This window comes from Eleutherodactylus coqui, chromosome 11, assembly GCF_035609145.1.
Source record: "Eleutherodactylus coqui strain aEleCoq1 chromosome 11, aEleCoq1.hap1, whole genome shotgun sequence".
In the NCBI taxonomy this organism is placed as follows: domain Eukaryota; kingdom Metazoa; phylum Chordata; class Amphibia; order Anura; family Eleutherodactylidae; genus Eleutherodactylus; species Eleutherodactylus coqui.
The window spans coordinates 92,860,385-92,882,353 of record NC_089847.1 but is presented as its reverse complement, the minus strand read 5'-3'; the positions used below and the strand labels follow the sequence as shown (position 1 = coordinate 92,882,353).

The 21,969-nt window shown below is 45.2% G+C and overlaps 1 protein-coding gene across 1 annotated transcript in view; it reads left to right on the top strand.

Moving 5' to 3' along the window:
• LOC136581748 (mucin-2-like) overlaps nucleotides 1-21,969 on the top strand; it is a 176,267-nt gene that overhangs the window by 144,180 nt on the left and 10,118 nt on the right. The window contains exons 25-28 of the mRNA XM_066582371.1: nucleotides 4,468-4,663; nucleotides 10,147-10,251; nucleotides 12,306-12,346; nucleotides 12,441-12,569. Of these exons, the coding sequence (XP_066438468.1) occupies nucleotides 4,468-4,663; nucleotides 10,147-10,251; nucleotides 12,306-12,346; nucleotides 12,441-12,569 (471 nt within the window). The remainder of the gene's footprint in view (nucleotides 1-4,467; nucleotides 4,664-10,146; nucleotides 10,252-12,305; nucleotides 12,347-12,440; nucleotides 12,570-21,969) is intronic.

Here is a 21,969-nt window from a genome sequence, read left to right as displayed (position 1 = left end):
CAGTCACGTCAAGTTGGTCTGGTCCATCTGCCTGTGGTATACATCAGGTCTGACTAAGGACAGGGTACAAATTAATATTGAAGTATCTGCCTCTGAGTATTCAGAAGGTGGAGCAGAGGCCTCTGCTGCTACTCTCTGCATAGTCTCACGACTTTTCCTCATACCTAGTCTAGTATCTTTACATATGTCATATTGTCGGTCCATTGACCAGCCATCGTATCCCTGTCTGCACTTCCAGTAATATTGTAGGGTTGTCACATTATAGTCAGCACAGTCAAGTGTTTGACAGCACACCTTTGTTTCTGTGGGCTCTATCCTGACTAGTTAGGGTTAACATCTCCTTTGTTTACTAGCTTAGGTTAATACCCGTATAGCTAGTGCAGCATCCGAGGAAGAGGCCCACAGCCAAGAAGATAGCTGGGTAGATCAAGGCCTTGTCATAGGGCTCTACCGTCTCCTTTCCTGGGGGTAGCTCGGGACCCGTCCAAGTTACTGCTGGGGTAGGTCACAGGATAAAAGGCAACTGGATAATACCTTGAGTCTCTCTTATCACTCATGACGCCAGGGTTCCGTTTCTGGTAGTGTCCGTTTACTTTAACTTCAGAACTGTTCCAACAAGCACTAGGTTACTGACACAAATACCCTTCTAGAAGGTGGTGCGACATGGAGGACTTCTCGGGGTGATCCGGACAATCCACAGGCAAGTTATCTGTGAGACCCCACTCCCAGCGACTCTTACTCTCTCACTCTCCAACTCTCTACCACGCTCAAGCTTCCTGGCCAGACAACGACCCCTCACCTCACTCGGTACTTAGTGGTAGCACAGGTACATCCCAGGTGGAGTAATCCCGGGTCGCACAACAGGGTATCACTTGGCCTCTTCCATGCTTCCACACACAGACTGTGACAGTGTCTGTGTGCAGGATGACTTGCCTCCAGACACACAGAGAGCACACATTCCACTTGCATTCCCCTTGCAAACACACACACACACATACATATAAATATATATATATATATATATATATATATACAGTATATATATATATATATATATATATATATATATATATATCACAAGATCACAAGGTCACATGACATACAGCACCATACATTTTTCAGACATAACCCAGATATTAACCCATTCAGTGCTGCAAAGGTGCAATACACATCAAATGCATATACACAGAAGACACTGACAATACAATTGCACAAGACAAACACATTCTACACTATGGAGGGGCACCACTAACTCTGGGCCACTACACTAGTTTACACATTCGTTCTGACTGCCCTCGTACGAGGTTCCTGTTGGCAGTCCAGGACGAACTTAACAAGGGTTTTTATCTTGGTAGGGATGTGGATACCTCAGAGTCCATGCTCAGCTGTTTCTGTCTTGTCACTGGCCAACGATCTTAGTCTGATATGATGTTCTGAGCTGTACTTCTTACTTTCTCTTCTTGTCCTCTAATGCTATCTTAAATTGTACACGTTCTGCTACTCTCTTCCAAGCTGCTACTTGGTCAAGTGGTCATTAGTAGTTTGATTTCATGTGAAGAAAGTAATGTATAACTGTAAATTCCCCTAATTAGAAATATGCTACATCATATACGTCTGCTATTCATAATTAGTTTGTGAAATGACAACAGACAACATCTGGTCATAAATCAGTAATAACTGCCAGTTAGAAACAAATAAGAAAAATACACTTATCAAATCAAGTGTTCATAGAATTAAAAAGTGAAGAGAAAATGTGATGGGTAAAGGCGCAACTGACCGAAATATAAAGTTCAATAACAATACAAGAAATAAGCTCAGCTTCTGCTTTTTACTATATAACAGCATAAAAAGATGCGTTTTAGGACAACGCCCCTTCCTCGGTTATAGCTGGGGATACACTATTACAGGTAACAGATTCAAAAAGGAAAGACGTGTGTACAATAACACTGCCCAACAATGATTTTGTTTCGGACTCAAAATTAGCGTATTCTTATGCACTTCCATCTGCTGCATTCAAAAATCACCATAAAAATGACCGATTAGCTCTTGCTTTGGAGATACATTGACATGTCATTTTTTAGAGTTTACATTTTTATTTTGACACACCTCTCAACTGACATAACACAACGTTCGCCATATGTTTGTAGGTTCTAAACATAATAAATGTTGCTATGATTGAGTTTCATATTGTTTCTGTTTTTTCTTTTTTTCAGAATTTTTTGGTTTTGGAGGGCTTTTGAAGTGTAAAATTTGCTATATCAAAATGCCCCAAAATGTGTAAATTCAGTGAATAATTTTTGTTACATTTGTGGTGAAATAACATTTTCGCCATAGAAACGCAATCTGATGCCTCTTGTGAAGACTGTCTATCATCATTATTTTGGTATGAAGGTAGGGGACCAGGATAAGTCATGGGCTCCACATGTATGTTGCAACTCTTGTTCAGTTGCACTACAAGAATGGCTGAAAAATAAAAAAAACTATCTATGGCTTTTGCTGTGCCTATGGTTTGGTGGGAGCCTACAAACCATACAGATGACTATTGTCAATGAAGAAAACAGGAACAGTTCAATACCCGAATCTTCTATCTGCTATTCGATCTACTCCACATTCAGATAGTTTACCACTTCCTACTCCACCCCACCATTATGAGCTTGAAGTAGAAAATGAAGAAAGTGTGGAAAAAGAAGAACCCAACAAGCCTTCTACATCCCATGACCCTGACTTTGAGGTAAAAGATGATACACCGAACAGACTAAGTCAAGCAGAATTGAGGGATCTCATTGGAGACCTTGACGTGTCAAAGGAGAAGGCAGAACTTCTAGGGTCAAGACTACAGCAATGGAATCTTCTCCAACGTGATTTCAGGGTCTCACAGTACAGAGAACTTCAGAGGGATCTACTTTCTTTTTTTGAGAAGAAAAACAATCTGGTTGTTTGCTACAACGTTAATGGCTTGATGAAATGTTTGAATTTGAACCATGATCCAACTGAAAGGAGGCTATTCATAGACTCCTCCAAGCTTAGTTTGAAAGCTGTATTACTTCACAACGGCAACCGTCTTCCTTCTATTCCTGTTGGTCATGCAGTTCACATGAAGGAGACTTATGCAAACATGACAGCCCTCCTCGACTCAATCAAATATGCTGAACACAAGTGGAAAATCTGTGGCGATCTAAAAGTCATCTATGTACTCTTAGGAATGTCACTGACGTACAGTAAATACTGTTGCTTTTAATGTATGTGAAACAGTAGGGATAGGAAATCAAGCGGACTGGCCTGCAAGAAATCTTGACTCTACTGAGAAAAATGTTGTTGCCGAGCCTCTCGTGGACCCAAAATATGTTCTTCTCCCACCCCTTCATATAAAGTTGGGTTTAATGAAAAATTTTGTCAAAGGAATGAACCAGGAAGCATGGGCATTTAAGTACTTAAGAGACAAATTTCCTAGACTGAGTGATGCAAAGGTTAGGGAAGGTATTTTTGTTGGCCACAAATTCGACAACTTGTAAAGGATCCTGCGTTTGACCAAGTTTTGAAGGGAAAGGAAAAGGAAGCTTGACAAGCCTTAAAGGGAGTTATTCATGGATTCTTAAGCTACAAAAGAGATGATAACTACACTCAGTTGGTGACAGTACTTCTAGAAAAATACCATCAACTTGGATGCAACATGTTCCTTAAAATCCATTTTCTCCACTCCCACCTAGACTTTTTCCCTCCTAGTTGTGAAGCTGTCAGCGATGAAAACGGAGAAAGATTCCACCAGGATATTTCTGTAACAGAACAAAGATATCAGGGCCGTTGGAATGAAGCAATGCTTATGGATTACTGCTAGTCTGTATGTAGGGATGCTTCGGAAGTCACTTACAAGAGGCAAGCCAAAAGAAAACGATCTCATGAAGTCACCACATGATTCTCTTCACACCGAACCACATGCCAGGAATTCTTCCATCAATTTAGAACTCCTAGAATGTAAATGTCAGTAAAAAAAAATTCAAATGCACTTTCAATGTTGTTAATGTTAACATATGTAATTAAAATGCATAATTTTCTCTTAATCCGTTAAAATAACATACTTCCACCTATTGTATATCACAGAAACTAGAACTAATAAAAAATTTTCTTTGTCATATTTGTTTTTCTCACCCCCAAATTCGTAAGATTTGACTCATGAAGTTAAGGAAACATTCCAAAATATAGTAATTATAGTGCATTAAAAGTAGGTAAAAGGGCAAAGAGAGGCCCGCCATCTTAATGAGAGAAGAATCACATCTTCTGCATGTTCCTCTACCTATATTTATCCAAATCACTCACTCTTTCAGGTAGCTCCACCCCTATTTTTGTTCCTACCTATAGAATTAAAAAGCAATTGTAATCTAAAAAGCAGATATATGTTCATACTAGTGTGATAGAAATAAATTATTAACTACTTTATTACAATGTGCTATTTCCCTATTTGACTTTCAGCCTGGTGATACCTGGATAGACGAATGTAGCTCCTGCAAATGTGAAACATATTTTGAGAAACAATTCATCACAAGTAAAATTTCCTGCCAGCCTGTCAGATGTCCACCCATAGATTTCAAAGCATGTGACGAAGGAACTCAGAAGCTCTTCATTACATTTACGAATGTGAATCGGTGCTGCCCGAAGGTTGAATGTCGTATGTACACATTTATTTATCTAACACAAAATATTTAAAAGAAATACTCAAGGGAAAACTGATCTACTATGTTATGTGTGAAGGCACCTACCATAGCTGCTGCTGAGTGAATCCTTAAAGCGGTTTTGTGATAAAAAAAGAAATACTATACTCACCTATTTCTTCCCCATCAGTCTACTTACTACATCTTCTCCATGCTGAGCTTCTCCAGTGCCCTTGGTCACTTCACCACATCCTGGCCAGCTTGTTATGAAGGCTGTATTACTTGCATTCTCTTACGGCCGGGTCATTGAAGGTCACATCTCTGTGCTATACTGTTTACTGCCTAGGAAGGAATTCTGATCTGATGCTGAGACAGTTCACAAGAGCAGTCTCTGAAGTTTATCCCCCTGCTGGCCTGTGAACTTTGACGTAATGTATATTAGCTGGCAGGAAGAAGACTGCCAGCCAATGTACGTAACCTCAGGAATCAGCCATCTGGAGGTGAAGTGACTCCCCCGGACTGTAGGAGACAGGAGAAGATCAGTGAGCGGAATATCTTGTAAGTAGACTGACGGGGGAGTAATAGGTAAGTATAGAATTTTTTTTTTTTAAAGACAGAACCCTTTTAAAGCCGGATCCTGACTGGCAATCATGAGGTAGCTTGACAGCACCCGCAATCAGAATAGGTACTGGCGATGATGTAGCAGGACAAGCTTTGGCTTGACAAGGGTAAGTATAACAAGGTTTATCTGATTTGGCAGTTTAAAGGAATAAAATTAGTACCAAACTGCACTGATACTCAGACAAGGCCTGAATGAAGTTCCAAAGTTTAAATAGCCAATTAGAGACCACAGTAGCAACAGAGTTTAACAGTGTTAACCCTTTTTTTTTTAAACTTCTACAATTTTGCCCTTGCATGCTAGATATCAGCTTCTGGGTGAAATTATGATTAATGGCAACCCATTCTTGCATAATCAATACTTGGTGTTTACAACAATTTCTGTGTTTTTGTTTATCCACTTCCTTTTTGAGGATTGACCACAGGTTCTCAATGGGATTGAGATCTTGGGAGTTGTCCAGCCAAGAACCGGAAATTTCAATGTTTTGTTCACCAAAACACTTGGTTAACACTTTTTTATTGTGAAATTGTACTCCATCATCCTGAAAAAAGCACAATTTATCACCAAATTACTTCTGGATCATTGTGGAAAGTTGCTCTTGGTAGATGTTTAGATACCATTCTTTATTCATCACAATGTTTGTAGGCAAAATTATTAGTGACCCCACTCCCTTAGATGAAAAGCAACCCCACACATGAATGGTCTTGGGATGCTTTACTGTTGACATGACACAGGACTCATGGCAACATTCACTTTTTCTTGTCCAGACATTTATTCTTCTAGATGTCCCAAACAGTATGAAGGGGACTTCATCAAAGAAAATAAGTTTACACTATGACTCTGTAGTCTAATCCCTGTACTAACTGTAGAATGGCAGTCTATCCTTGATTTTCTTCTTACAGAGAAGTGGCTTCTTTGCTGCCCTTCTCGACACCAAGTCAGCCTTCAAAAACCTTCACTGTACATGCAGTTACACTAACACCTACCTGTTACCATTCCTGAGCAAGCACTGCACCTATCCTGTAGCTGAATCTTCTTTAGGAGACGGTCCTCGCACTTGATGGCCTTTCTTGGGTGCTCTGAGGCTTTCTATACAGCAATCAAACTTCTCTCTTTGAAGATGAACCTATAAATGGTTGATTTAGGGGCAATCTTACAAGCAGCAATGTCTGAGCACTCTTTATAACCTTCTAGAGTTAATGTAAATTGTCATTATAAAAACTGAAGCAGCAAACTTTTTGAAACCCAAAATTTGTGTCAGTCTCAAAACTTTTAGCCATGACAGTATTCTGCAAGGCTACATTGTTCCAAGATAAATCTGATTCTACACTGTGGAACCCAGTGGTGTATCTTATAGGGGTCGCAGGGGTCGTTGTTGCGACCCGGCTCCTAAGCTAGGGGGACCCACAGTTCCTCCTTGCCACACTGAATAGGCTGTGCAGCACTGGTTTCTGCACAGAGTGTCATGCCCATTGGTGGCTCAGGGAAGTGAGTCCATTAACTATGTGTGGGAAAGATAGGGCAATTCCTATCCTTTTTGGCTGTATTATTAACGAGCAAGAATAAGAACGAAACTAATGGTTTCATTTTGTATCGTTATGTGGCCATGACAAAATCGCACCTATGTGAAGAAGCCCTAAGTGTAACTTTGTGCATTTGTAAGATGTACTGTGTGTGTTATGTGAGCTGAGGGCCCTTAGAATATTTTCTGCAGCAAATATGGAGCTAAACACTTTGGTCAAATCTGCACCAAATGGTGTGGATGTGTTACAGTTGCACCCTTTGCATTGCAAGCAGTGAACTCTGCAGCAAAAAATTGACATGCTGACAATTTACCCCTAAAGGCTCAATCAGATGAGCATTATTTTTTTGTGCACCTATGTGCGTAAAAAAAAAATGCTCTGCACATTGGCAAAATGCGCGTGACCATTGCTTTCAATGGGCCCAGTGCTACACCCGCCGGCCCCATTGAAAGCAATGGGGGGCAGGCGACCCCGCTGTGATTTTTGGGGAAGGGTTTGAAAAATAAGCCCATCCCTGATAATTATCCCTAGCTGGTGTAAAAAATAATAAAAATATATACATCAACTGTCTGCTGCTGTTGGGGCTCCGTCGCGACTTGTCTCTGCAATCCCAGCAGTGTTCTGAAGCTCTTTCAGCAGACGGGGATTTAAAAACCCCACCTCCTGAAAGGGCTGTTTCTGATTGGCTGAGCGCTCAGCCATTCATTGACTGAGAACTGAGCTCTACCCGATTTGGTCACAGCACTCAGCCAATTAGAGGCAGCGCTCAGCCATTCACTGAAATTCTGCCATTCATTGAATTCAATGAATGTCTGAGAGCTGCCATAGAACACTGCCAGGAAACCAAGTGACAAGACGCGCTGGAGCTTCAACATTGGCAGAGAGGTACGTATATATATTTTTTATTTTTTACACATGCTAAGGATGATTTTCAGGGAAGGGCTTATATTTCAAGAACTTCCCCGAAAATCACTGCAGGGGTTGCCTGCAGCCCATTGCTTTCAATGGGGCTGGCTGCAACCCAGCCCCATTGGGAGAAGATCGTAATCCTTTGCCATAGCTGTGGCAGGGGATTCTTTCGTCATCGCAGGTAGTCCCATCATCACTGAACACTGTGACAGTGCTGTTACAGAGTGTTCAGTGATGAGAGGACTCCCCGTGGGGATTCAATACGCGCAGCAAGGACCCTGCCACTGCACGCATGTCCTATCTTTTGCAGGTGCAAAGATTTTGCGCTTGTAAAAGACGGGCGTGTGAACACATCATAGGGAACCAATACCACATAGCTGCACACAAAAACTTTCATCTGACTTCGCCCTAAGGACGCTGCCCTTTTTTTTCCATTTTTGGGGTTTTCTCCCCCCTTTTAAAAAATTGTAACTTTTTTATTTATACATTGATGTAGCTGTATGGGGGCTTGACTTTTGCAAGGCAAGTTGTATTTTACAATGGTACTATTTAATGTACCACATAATGTACTAAAAGATTTTTCAAAAATTCTAAGTGGAGTGAAATGGAAAAAAAATGAAATTCCGTCATCTTTGGATGCATCTTGTTTCTATGGCGCACACACTGCAAGAAAAATGACCTGATAACTTTATTCTATGATTCAGTACAATTACGATAGTTTTGTGGGGGGAGGGGGTTGCTGTACTACTTTTATTTTTTTCAAAAATATATTTTTTTATTTATTTTCTGTCGCCATCTTCTGACAGCTGTAACTTTTAATTTTTTTCCCTCGACATAGCTGTGCAAGGGCTCATTTTGTGAAGGACATCCCGTAGTTTACATTCTGGAGTATATAGATGTTTTTGATCACTTTTTATTACATTTTTTCTGGGAAATGAGGTGACCAAAAGAACGCAATTCTTGCGTTGTTTTTTTGTTTTTCTGACAACGTTCATCGGACAAAGTAAATAACTCATTATTTTGATAGATCAGACTTTTTAATTTTTATTGCCTTTTATTTTTTTAAATAATTAGTAAAACTTTTTGAAACTTATTTTTACCTTATTTTTTAGTCCCCATTGGATCGCTCCTGGAGCATGATGTAATGCTATAGCATTACATTATACCATGATCTGGCAGGCATTCTATCCAGCCATGCCAAAGGCTATCTGGATATCCATGTCCGGATTCCGCAGCAAATACTGTCCATAGACAAGCTATAGAAAATCGCTTTTTGCTGTTTATGAGCAGAAAACAATTGCAGCACGCGGAGGCAAAATCGCAGCATGTTCTATTTTGGTGCAGATTCTGCGTGGACGGCTTCCATTGAAGTAAATGGAAGCCATCTGATCCACGGCCCGTCTGCAGCTGTCACTGGACGAGCTGTGGAATTTGCGTTGTCGCCTAGTGACAGCACGGCGTCACCTGTACTGCGCATGTGCCAGCTGGCCCGGCCGGCACATCCAAAAGACAGATATGGACGGGTCCGCAGGGCCACTAGACCAGATTCAGCTGCAGGGTCCCGCATGCGGAATCTGACCCGTCCGATTGCATTCGGCCTCAATCAATGTGTTAATACAAAGCGTAAAATATATAGTTTTCAGACAGGCTAAATCTCTTTATGAACAGGAGATGTTTTCTGGATATAATATAAAAAGCCTAATATGAAAATTCAAATTTTTCCCATGTAGGTCATTGTATTTTGACTTACTGTATATACTCGAGTATAAGCCTAGTTTTTCAGTACATTGTTTTATATTCGAGTCAGGAAAGGCTTAAAAAAACCTTCATACCTCCCAGCCGGCGTCTGTGTCCCCGGCGGCGGTGCGGTAGGCTGCTTGAATTCTCTCCGTTGTCATCCCCTGCCATCCTCTTTGCTCGGCGCTGTCATCCCCTGCCGTCAGCGCTGTGTAAGTAAGAGCTGTGATTGGATCAAGCGTCAGCCAATCACAACCATTGCTCGATCATTCACAGCCAATCAAGCTGCTTTAGATTTCTCCTCGCTGTCATCTCCCTGCTCGACTTTCAAATCTCCTGCCGCCAGTGCTGTGTGAGTAAGCGCTGTGATTGGATCGAGCGCCAGCTGTGATTGGCTGGCACTCAATCCAATCCCAGCGCTTACTTACACAGCACTGACAGAGCCAATCAGAGAGGACAGCAGGGGGGGGGGGGGGATGACAGCAGGAAGAATTCAAGCAGCTTGTCGCACAGATGCCGGCTGGGAGGTGAGTATGGAGGGTTTTTTTTTTAACCTAGTATATACTCGAGTATAGCTTGACTTATACTCGAGTTAATAAGTTTTCCCATTTTTTTTGTGGTGAAACTTATTGTTTCGGCTTATACTCGGGTCGGCTAATACTCGAGTATATACGGTATATTTTTTCTAAATCCATTGTTTATCCTTTTCCAGAATGTGATCCATCCAAATGCACGTATGAAGAACTACCTTGCCCATTGGGCTTTGAGGCTGTTGCTGAAGCTGTGGAGGGAGAATGCTGTGCCATACTTTATTGTAGTAAGTACCAACTATTAAATATTGCAAAAACATCAATCAACTAAATTAAATTTTTTCTTCAATGACAGGGTATGAGTGGAGAGTGGAATAGATTGACATTTTCATAGCAAATAAAAAAAAGCTGCAGTCTTCTAAAAGTTTTATTTTATACTGGTTAAAATAATCACAGTTAAATTACATTTGACTTACCTTTACACTCTACAGTCTATATATATATTCTCCAAATACCCAGGGAATTCGGATTTAAAGGGGATGTCCAATGAAAATAAGTCATCCCCTATCCACAGGATACTGGATAACTATCTAATCAGTGGAGGTCTGACCACTTAGACCCTACTGCTCACAAAGTTCTTGAAGTTCCCTAAATGAATGAAGCAGCTTTCGAGCATGTGCAGTGCCACTCCATTCATTTTAGTGTGACTGACGGAGATTGCCAAGCACTTGGAATTGGCCATGTATGTCAGTTCCATTGAAATAAATGGAGCAGAAGTGCGAACATGTGACCACTCCCCCCTTTTATTTGGAAAGGCTCAGAACCCATGTTTCCATTGTTGGCTGAGGTCCCAATGGTTGGACCTACACCAATCAAATAGCTATTCGCTATCCTGTGGATAAGAGATAACTTATTTTTGTGGCACAACGCCTTTAACTGCTTAAGGTTTCTCCATCTGAGGTCCGAAAGCTGGCAATAACATCATGTATTTTTGTTAGCCATTTAAAGGTATCATATCTACGGAATTACTTGGTTTCTCTTACTGAAAACAATCACATTGGGTGTTATCGGCATAGAGATGGTACCGAAAGCTAAATCTGGAAGCTGGGTTTGAAGCAAAGATGACTGTATATTGGGCACACACCTTAAAAAGTAGCTGCAGCCAAAAACGAAAAATTCAACTTTTGGACAGATTTAGGGAACATATAAAGTTTCATTTACCTAAATTATGCTGTTTCAGAGATCCTCTGTTAGCATCTTCTATGCCGTAGCTCTGTGCATGTGCTAGCTATGACAACATGAATCAGCTTTTGTGGGAAATACCTGTAGTGGTTGGCAAATAGAGCCGATACCCTAAAACACTGAAGAATATAATCAAAACTGAGATCCCATTTCAGGATTCCAGAACTCGAAACTATTCCTTTTGTCTTTGAGTTAAAGGGGCTTTGTCATAAAAAAAAAAAAAATATCTAAACTTACCTATTCCTTCCCTGTCTGTCTCCTTATCACATCTTCTCCTGGTTGAGCTTCTCCAGTGCCCCAGGTCAGCTCACTGCAGGCTGGGCCCAGCTTGTTATGAGGGCAGAATATCTCAAATTCTTTCCTGCTGGGTCAGTGAAGGTCACATCCCTGTGCTGTAGCTTCACTGCCTAGGAAGGAATTGTAATCTATTTCAGAGATAGCTCTCTTGAACAATCTCTGAAGAAGATAGGCAGTCCCCCTGCTGACCTGTGAGCTGTGACGTAACGTTCATTGGTTGGCAGCCAGAAGACTGCCAACCAAATCTACGTAACCTCACAGGAAGGAGAAGAATCAGGCAGCTGGAGATGAAGTGACCCCCTGGACTGCAGGAGACAGAAGAAGATAGGGGAGGTGAAGATCTGGTAAGTAGACTGATGGGGGAGGAATAGATAAGTATAGAACTTTTCTTTTTTAGTGACAGAACCCCTTTAATGTTCAAGGTTAGATATCTACTCAAGATGTAAGATAAATCATATGCTATAAGAGAGGAAGGGAAGGCTTTGGTAGAGAAGGGACCGTAAATAAGGAGTGCTGTATGGAGTAGGGTCCTACGCCCTACACAGCGGCTCCATTGAGGCCACATCTCAGATATATCTCAGACGAGCTTACCTTAAGACATTCTTGTTAAAATGTTTTGTTGTTGGAGCAATGAATACCATTACTCAGAAGACCAAGCTATATATCCATTGAGTTGGGAATTATAACTATACCACAACAGATTAATAGTAATAAATGAATGTGAAAAATAGGAACATGACATTTACATTGAGAAAAGTTGTAAGAAAAGGAAATAACAATTTTTATTTTGCCTCTGTGACAGGACCCATGAATGTTTGCATAGCAGATGGGGCAATATACCAGGTAAAACAAATAATGGTTAATTAATATCTGCCAATCATGGAAGATGAAGGGGATGACTGTACTTGTTACCACTGTCTATATTAAATGATTACAGATAGGACAAGAGATTTCTGTAAACAAGTCACTCTGCAAGACATGTATATGTTCAAGAGTCAAGAACGCCACGAATGGTTTTAATACAATTTCCTGTAAATCTATTCTGTGCATGAAGCATTGCCCACAGGTGAGTCAGAAATATGATAAATACATTTTCAAGCTTCCAAAATAAATGTTTTAAGAACTATGCAGTCTTTTTTTCCACTACTGTCTACAGCAGTGTTTCCCAACCTTTTCAGCCTTGGTGAGTAAAAGAAATGAAAAAGGAGGGTGGAGCAAGACCCAGTGAGGGTAGTGGAATATTTATGGAGTACAAAGAGTTTTCAATGATTGAGTATTTTGAATGGTGGAGGTGCTGCCAACCAGATGACGCTCCACCAGTGTGGGCGTAAGTGTAGCGAAAAGGATGTGAAAAGAACTGGTATGGAGGCGCAACACTCTAAGCTACTAGAAGATGTAGATCAAAGTCCAATGTGTGATGGTGAAAGCACTTCTTTTTTATTATTTTTTCAGAAATTAAAAACCAGCAATGGAATACGCGTTTCGGGGAAGAACCCCTTCGTCAGTTCGGCTGGATAGGACAACAGGATGCCTAGGGGTGACACGATTCCAAAGATGTATAGAATGTGTCGGAGGTCCTGTGTGCAGGAGGACAGGGGAGAAAAAAAATGCTTTAACAACAACAAGGTTGTTAAAGCATTTTTTTTCTCCCCTGTCCTCCTGCACACAGGACCTCCGACACATTCTATACATCTTTGGAATCGTGTCACCCCTAGGCATCCTGTTGTCCTATCCAGCCGAACTGACGAAGGGGTTCTTCCCCGAAACGCGTATTCCATTGCTGGTTTTTAATTTCTGAAAAAATAATAAAAAAGAAGTGCTTTCACCATCACACATTGGACTTTGATCTACATCTTCTAGTAGCTTAGAGTGTTGCGCCTCCATACCAGTTCTTTTCACATCCTTTTCGCTTTTCAGCCTTGGGGCACCCCTGGGAAAAAATTTTTACGACGCGGCACCCCTACCAAAAGGGGTGTGGTTAGGGGTGTGTTCAGGGGCATGGCTAGAGTGTGGCCTATTATGACATATGATTTTTACCTCCATCATTATAAAAAGGACAGGGCTGTTTTTTAAAAACACACAGGGAAGAGCGCTGGATGGGCTATTGATATACATTATATTTAAAATTAACATGCTGCAGAATTAAATCCAGCACCTCATGTATGTGTCCGCATGGGTTTTGTACAGATTATTTCCACACCGTGTGGATGATTTTCAATATCTCATCCACTTTGCTGCTACAGCTACTATAAATTCCACAACTAATCCGCCCTCTGTAGTAATTGTGTCCCACCCATGTCAGTGGCCCCACTAGTAATGGCAACCCCCTATATTGGTGGCCCCGGTAGTAATGGCAACCCCCAAAATTTGTGGCCCCGGTAGTAATGGTGACCCCCACAGTGGCCCCGGCAGTAACAAGCGACCCCCATTGCAGCCCTGGCAGTAGCAAGCGACCCCCATTGCAGCCCTGGCAGTAGCAAGCGACCCCTATTGCGGCTCTGGCAGTAACAGGCAACCCCTACTGCGGCCCCGGCAGTAACAGGCGACCCCTATTGCGGCCCTGGCAGTAACAGCGACCCCTATTGTTGTCCAAGTAGTAATATTAACCCCACAGTAGACCCAACAAAAATATTAACCCCCCCAGTAACATCCTCCACCCCCCCCACCCCCCGGTAATAACATTAACCCCCCCCAGTAACATTACCCCTCCCACAGTAAAAACATTAACACCCCCCATCCCCCCAGTAACATTTACCCCCCCCCCCGTAATAACATTAACCCCCCGTAACAACAGTAACCAACCCAGTAATAACTTTAACCCTCCCCCCAGTAATAACATTAACCCTCCCCCCAGTAATAACACTAACCCTCCCCCAGTAAAAACATTAACCCCCCCACCCCCCAGTAACATTAACCCCCCCCTGTAATAACATTACCCCCCCCAGTAATAACATTAACCCCCCCTTCAGTAGTAACATTAACCCCCCTGCCCCAGTAATAACATTAACCCCCTCAGTAACATTAACCCCCCTCCCCAGTAATAACATTAACCCCCCAAGTAACATTAACCCTCCCCCAGTAAAAACATTAACCCCCCCAGTAATAACATTTCACCCACCCAGTAACAACATTACCCCCCCCCCAGTAATAACATTAACCCCCTCCCCAGTAACAACATTAACCCCCCCCAACCCATATACTTACCTCCTCCTCGTACTGGTGTATCTTGACGCCACCACAAAGCTAGGGGTGTGACAGTGCAGAGATGTAGGAACGCCCCTGACACACCCCTAGCTCCTGATTGGCTGCACCTCCAGCTCCTCTAGAAGGCCCTTGCATTTCCCCACTACCAATGTGATTTCCAGCCAGAGAGCCGCGGCACCCCGTTTGGGAATCACTGGTCTACAGAGGCGATTTCCTACCTTCTAAGCACAACGTGGCAGACTTTGCTGCTTGTAACTCATTTTTAAGATTCTTCAACAAGGTTTTTTGTCTTTTATTTGCTGTCTGAACAGGGTCCTAGACCTTTCTAGTCTCTGAACCTTCCTTTCAGTAACACAACTAATCGACACCCAGTGTTCCATCTTTTTGCTCAATTTCTTGGTGAGCCCTTGAAACATAGCCTCTTCTTTTAAAACCAGTTTCATATGTGTCCAGGTGAGCACTTCAGTCTCTTTCTCACAAGCCCTTTCCTCAGCACAGTTGAATTCAATGGTGTGTTATAGAGACTTGCAGGCCTTTTATATCAGCCCATTCAGGCCTGGCTGTATGTCATTCATCTTGTGTGCAGGTAGATATAGCATTGGTAATTTTTCAGGCCCCTGCTGGATGTTTGCATTTAGCAAGATAATTGTATTACCTCACCTTAGCTGTGATGTAAATAAGCCCCTCAGCTATTGAATGACAGCTGAGAGCTGCCCCTGATTGGTCCCTGCGCTGAGCCAATCAGAGGCAGCACTCACTCACCCATTCATGAATTCATGAATGGGTGTGAATGAGAGCTGCCTCTGATTGGTGAGGGCTGTGACCAATCAGAGGCAGCTTTGCTGAATACTACTCAGAGCAGTTCAGGAGAACTGCCGGCCGGCCGCGGCTGAACTCCTGCTGCACGGACAAGGTGAGTATATATATTTTTTTCTTTTTACACATTTTTGGATGATTTTCAAGGAAGGGCTTATATTTTTAAGCCCTTCCCGAAAATTCATCCTGCGCTCGCCGGCAGCCCATTGCTTTCAATGGAGACGGCTGTATTGCCAGCTCCATTGAATTCAATGGGCTGGACAGCGCTCCTGCGATCGGGCCCATTTCAAAGGAAACGCGGCTAGGAGCAGATTTTTCTGGTGATTTTTCGGCCCCGGTCACGCGATTTGCGGATGCACATCCGTCATGCGATCGGCAAATCGCGGCAAAAAACGCCCGTCTGACCGAGGCCTAAGCCTGGGTTCACACAGGGCGGATTTGCTGCAGTTTTGCCTCGGATTGCCGTTGCATATCCGCACTGCGGCAAAACCGCTGAGTTTGCAGTGCAATGCAGCACAAATGAGTTTTGCAAAAAAGCTGTTCTCAAAGGGCGGATTTTTTCCGCACAGCTGCAGTGCAGAAATGCAGCTGTCTTTTCTGCAGCACTTTTTTGTCCATAGACCTCTATGGATGCAGCAACATCCGCAACAAAATACGCGTCAAAAAGTAAAAACCGCTGCGGAAAAAAAGCTTGCGGATTTTTCCGCAAGAAAATCCACTGGCCAAAATTAACCTTTGAATCGGTTTTGCCGCAGAACCACAACGGAAAAACCACGGCAAAACCGAAGCAAATCCGCCCTGTGTTAACCCAGCCTTAAGCTCGTGTGAATCTGGCCTAAGTGACTCACCACTACTAGCATTATTAACTCTCTAAGGGCAAAAATTGACGGCCGTATGCGCAACTTCAGAGCAAGTTGCTCATGAAGGGTTTTTTTCCCCTTTTCTTCTTGGAGTATTCAACTCTGCGCTATAGTGCATGAGTTTGTACAAAAGAGCAGGAAGATAGGTTGTGGCCTATCTTACCCGCACATAGTATTACCTGGCAAGAATACTGCTAATGAAAATGAAACCATTGAAATAGTTTAGTTTCATCCTGTTACAATTAGAGATGAGCGAGCACCAAAATGCTCGGGTGCTCGTTACTCGGGACGAACTTTTCGCGATGCTCGAGGGTTCGTTTCGAGTAACGAACCCCATTGAAGTCAATGGGCGACCCGAGCATTTTTGTATTTCGCCGATGCTCGCTAAGGTTTCCTTGTGTGAAAATCTGGGCAATTCAAGAAAGTGATGGGAACGACACAGCAACGGATAGGGCAGGCGAGGGGCTACATGTTGGGCTGCATCTCAAGTTCACAGGTCCCACTATTAAGCCACAATAGCGGCAAGAGTGGGCCCCCCCCCCTCCCAAAAACTTTTACTTCTGAAAAGCCCTCATTAGCATGGTATACCTTTGCTAAGCACCACACTACCTCCAACAAAGCACAATCACTGCCTGCATGACACTCCACTGCCACTTCTCCTGGGTTACATGCTGCCCAACCGTCCCCCCTCCCCCCCACAGCGCACACCAAAGTGTCCCTGCGCAGCCTTCAGCTGCCCTAATGCCTCACCACCCTCATGTCTATTTAGAAGTGCGTCTGCCATGAGGAGGAACCGCAGGCACACACTGCAGAGGTTGGCACGGCTAGGCAGCGACCCTCTTTAAAAGTGGCGGGGCGATAGCCCACAATGCTGTACAGAAGCAATGAGAAATAGAATCCTGTGCCACCGCCATCAGGAGCTGCACACGTGGGCATAGCAATGGGGAACCTATGTGTCACACACTATTCATTCTGTCAAGGTGTCTCTGCATGCCCCAGTCAGACTGGTAATATGTACCTTAACAGTAACCGCGTTGGTGGTAATGTGGTGGTGACTGCGGACCTAGTAGCGCGGTTTTATTTTGTTGGTTTTCGGAATGTGGCCAGGATTAAGTGGGCCGTGGCGGGGGGATGGTGGGGGGTCTCTCTTGTAGTGTCGGTAAAGGTGAAATTCTTGGACTGCCACCAGACGAACCAATGCAAAGGCATTTGCCAAGAATGTTTGTTTTCCCTGTTGGAGGAGGAGGGGGATGTTTTTGAGGCACTACGTGTCCTCTACATGTGTCAGTGGTTATACGCACCTTAACAGTAACCGCGTTGGTGGTAATGTGGTGGTGACTGCGGACCTAGTAGCGCGGTTTTATTTTGTTGGTTTTCGGAATGTGGCCAGGATTAAGTGGGCCGTGGCGGGGGGATGGTGGGGGGTCTCTCTTGTAGTGTCGGTAAAGGTGAAATTCTTGGACTGCCACCAGACGAACCAATGCAAAGGCATTTGCCAAGAATGTTTGTTTTCCCTGTTGGAGGAGGAGGGGGATGTTTTTGAGGCACTACGTGTCCTCTACACGTGTCCATGGTTATATGCACCTTTACAGTAACCGCGTTGGTGGGAAATGGCCTCGCCGCCATCATGTCTTTGGGAAGCCTCTGTTTCCACACCCCAGAGACATACCATTAGCAGCGGTATAGGCAGAGCCCAGAATTCGTAACATTTCAGCCGTAGCATTAGGACAGGCCCCACTAACATATCACTAGCAGCATTATAGCGGGAGCGCAGTCTTCGTTCCATGTCAGCAATAGTAGCACTCAAGACAGGCCCCAGTAACAATTCCGAAGCAGCAGTATAGTGGGAACGCAGTCTTCATTCCATTTCAGTAGCTGCAGTATAGCCAAGGCCCAAGTTACATTTATGCAGCTAAAGTGTAGGCCAACCCCACACACACTTCTGTACCATGAGTGCAGGTGAAGAACATACAAATTGCTATGATTACACTGTAGGTGAGGGCCCCAAAAAATTGGTGTACCAACAGTACTAATGTACCTCAGTAAAAATTGGCCATGCCCAACCAAGATGGCAGGTGAAACCCATTAATCGCTTTGGTTAATGTGGCTTAAGTGGTAACTAGGCCTGGAGGCAGCCCAGTTTAACGAAAAATTGGTTCAAGTTAAAGTTTCAACGCTGGGTGTACAACACTCTCGAACCCCTTTCCTCTTCGGGAATGAGATTGGGAAGGTTCTCCTTATAGCGTGGGTCGAGCAGTGTGTACACCCAGTAATCCGTAGTGGCCAGAATGCGTTGAATGCGAGGGTCACGAGAAAGGCATCCTAACATGAAGTCAGCCATGTGTGCCAGGGTACCTGTACGCAACACATGGCTGTCCGCACTAGGAAGATCACTTTCAGGATCCTCCTCCTCCTCCTCCTCCTCCTCAGGCCATACACGCTGAAATGATGACAGGCAAGCAGCATGGGTACCGTCAGCAGTGGGCCAAGCTGTCTCTTCCCCCTCCTCCTCATCCTCCTCCTCCTCCTCCTGAACGCGCTGAGATATAGACAGGAGGGTGCTCTGACTATCCAGCGACATACTGTCTTCCCCCGGCTCTGTTTCCGAGCGCAAAGCGGCTGCCTTTATGGTTTGCAGGGAAGTTCTCAAGATGCATAGCAGAGGAATGGTGACGCTAATGATTGCAGCATCGCCGCTCACCACCTGGGTAGACTGATCAAAATTTCGAAGGACCTGGCAGATGTCTGCCAACCAGGGCCACTCTTCTGAAAAGAATTGAGGAGGCTGACTCCCACTGCGCCGCCCATGTTGGAGTTGGTATTCCACTATAGCTCTACGCTGCTCATAGAGCCTAGCCAACATGTGGAGCGTAGAGTTCCACCGTGTGGGCACGTCGTACAGCAGTCGGTGCACTGGCAGATTAAAGCGATGTTGCAGGGTGCGCAGGGTGGCAGCGTCCGTGTGGGACTTGCGGAAATGTGCGCAGAGCCGACGCACCTTTACGAGCAGGTCTGACAAGCGTGGGTAGCTTTTCAGAAAGCGCTGAACCACCAAATTAAAGACGTGGGCCAGGCATGGCACGTGCGTGAGGCTGCCGAGCTGCAGAGCCGCCACCAGGTTACGGCCGTTGTCACACACGACCATGCCCGGTTGGAGGCTCAGCGGCGCAAGCCAACGGTCCGTCTGCTCTGTCAGACCCTGCACCAATTCGTGGGCCGTGTGCCTCCTATCTCCTAAGCTGAGTAGTTTCAGCACGGCCTGCTGACGCTTGCCCACCGCTGTGCTGCCACGCCGAGCGACACCGACTGCTGGCGACGTCCTGCTGCTGCTGACACATCTAGATTGCGAGACAGAGGTTGAGGAGGAGGAGGAGGAGGAGGAGGAGGGTGCTTTAGTGGAAGAAGCATACACCGCCGCAGATACCACCACCGAGCTGTGGCCCGCAATTCTGGGGGTGGGTAGGACGTGAGCGGTCCCAGGCTCTGACTCTGTCCCAGCCTCCACTAAATTCACCCAATGTGCCGTCAGGGAGATGTAGTGGCCCTGCCCGCCTGTGCTTGTCCACGTGTCCGTAGTTAAGTGGACCTTGCCACTAACTGCATTGGTGAGGGCGCGTACAATGTTGCGGGAGACGTGGTCGTGCAGGGCTGGGACGGCACATCGGGAAAAGTAGTGGCGACTGGGAACTGAGTAGCGCGGGGCCGCCGCCGCCATCATAGCTTTGAAGGACTCCGTTTCCACAACCCTATACGGCAGCATCTCAAGGCTGATAAATTTGGCTATGTGGACGGTTAACGATTGAGCGTGCGGGTGCGTGGTGGCGTACTTGCGCTTGCGCTCCAACACTTGCGCTAGCGACGGCTGGACTGTGCGGTGCGAGACATTGCTGGATGGGGCCGAGGACAGCGGAGGTGAGGGTGTGGGTGCAGGCCATGAGACGGTTGTGCCTGTGTCCAGAGAGGGAGGTTGGATCTCAGTGGCAGGTTGGGGCACAGGGGGAGAGGCAGGGGTGCAAATTGGAGGCGGTGAACGGCCTTCGTCCCACCTTGTGGGGTGCTTGGCCATCATATGTCTGCGCATGCTGGTGGTGGTGAGGCTGTTGGTGGTGGCCCCCCGGCTGATCTTGGCGCGACAAAGGTTGCACACCACTGTTCGTCGGTCGTCAGGCGTCTCTGTGAAAAACTGCCAGACCTTAGAGCACCTCGGCCTCTGCAGGGTGGCATGGCGCGAGGGTGTGCTTTGGGAAACACTTGGTGGATTATTCGGTCTGGCCCTGCCTCTACCCCTGGCCACCGCACTGCCTCTTGCAACCTGCCCTGCTGATGCCCTTGCCTCCCCCTCTGAAGACCTGTCCTGAGTAGGCGTTGCACACCAGGTGGGGTCAGTCACCTCATCGTCCTGCTGCTCTTCCTCCGAATCCTCTGTGCGCTGCTCCCTCGGACTTACTGCCCTTACTACTACCTCACTGCAAGACAACTGTGTCTCATCGTCATCGTCCTCCTCACCCACAGAAAGTTCTTGAGACAGTTGGCGGAAGTCCCCAGCCTCATCCCCCGGACCCCGGGAACTTTCGAATGGTTGGGCATCAGTGACGATAAACTCCTCTGGTGGGAGAGGAACCACTCCTGCCCAATCTAAGCAGGGGCCCGAGAACAGTTCCTGGGAGTGTTCCCGCTCCTGAGCATGTGTCATTGTAGTGGAGTGAGGAGGCTGGGAGGAAGGAGGAGCAGCAGACAGAGGATTCGGATTTGCAGCAGTGGACGGCGCAGAACTGTGGCTGGACGATAGGTTGCTCGAAGCACTTTCTGCCATCCAGGACAGGACCTGCTCACACTGCTCATTTTCTAATAAAGGTCTCCCGCGTGGACCCATTAATTGGGCGATGAATGTGGGGACGCCAGAAACGTGCCTCTCTCCTAATCGCGCAGCAGTCGGCTGCGACACACCTGGATCAGGAGCTCGGCCTGTGCCCACACCCTCACTTGGGCCTACGCGTCCTCAGCCACGTCCACGTCCACGTCCTCTAGGCTTACCCCTACCCCTCAGCATGCTGTATTACCAGTGATTTGATTTCCCAGGCAGGAAATAAATTGGCGCAAGCCTGTAGGCCAAATATAATTTCTTTTCCTTTTTAGCAAAGGGAAGACCCCACTGCGTATATTCAATGAACAAGAAGTTTAATATCTGTGGTGTGGCCCTCAAAAAGTGTCACACAACTATAGTGTAGCAGAGTTATTAACTCTAGCAGAGCAGGTATTTGCCAGTCAGGAAAGACAATGGCGCAAGCCTGCAGTAAACCGTAGCTGGTTGCGTCTGATTTTTGTACGTTGTCCACGCAGCACACATGTACACGGAGACCTTAGGACTGACACAGGCAGGCCAAATATAATTTTTTGTCCTTTTTAGCAAAGGGAAGGACCCACTGCGTATATTCAATGAACAATAACTTTTAGAACTGTAGTGTGGCCCTGAAAAAGTGACACACAACTTTAGTGTAGCAGAGTTATTAACTCTAACAGAGCAGGTATTTGCCAGTCAGGAAAGACAATGGCGCAAGCCTGCAGTAAACCGTAGCTGGTTGCGTC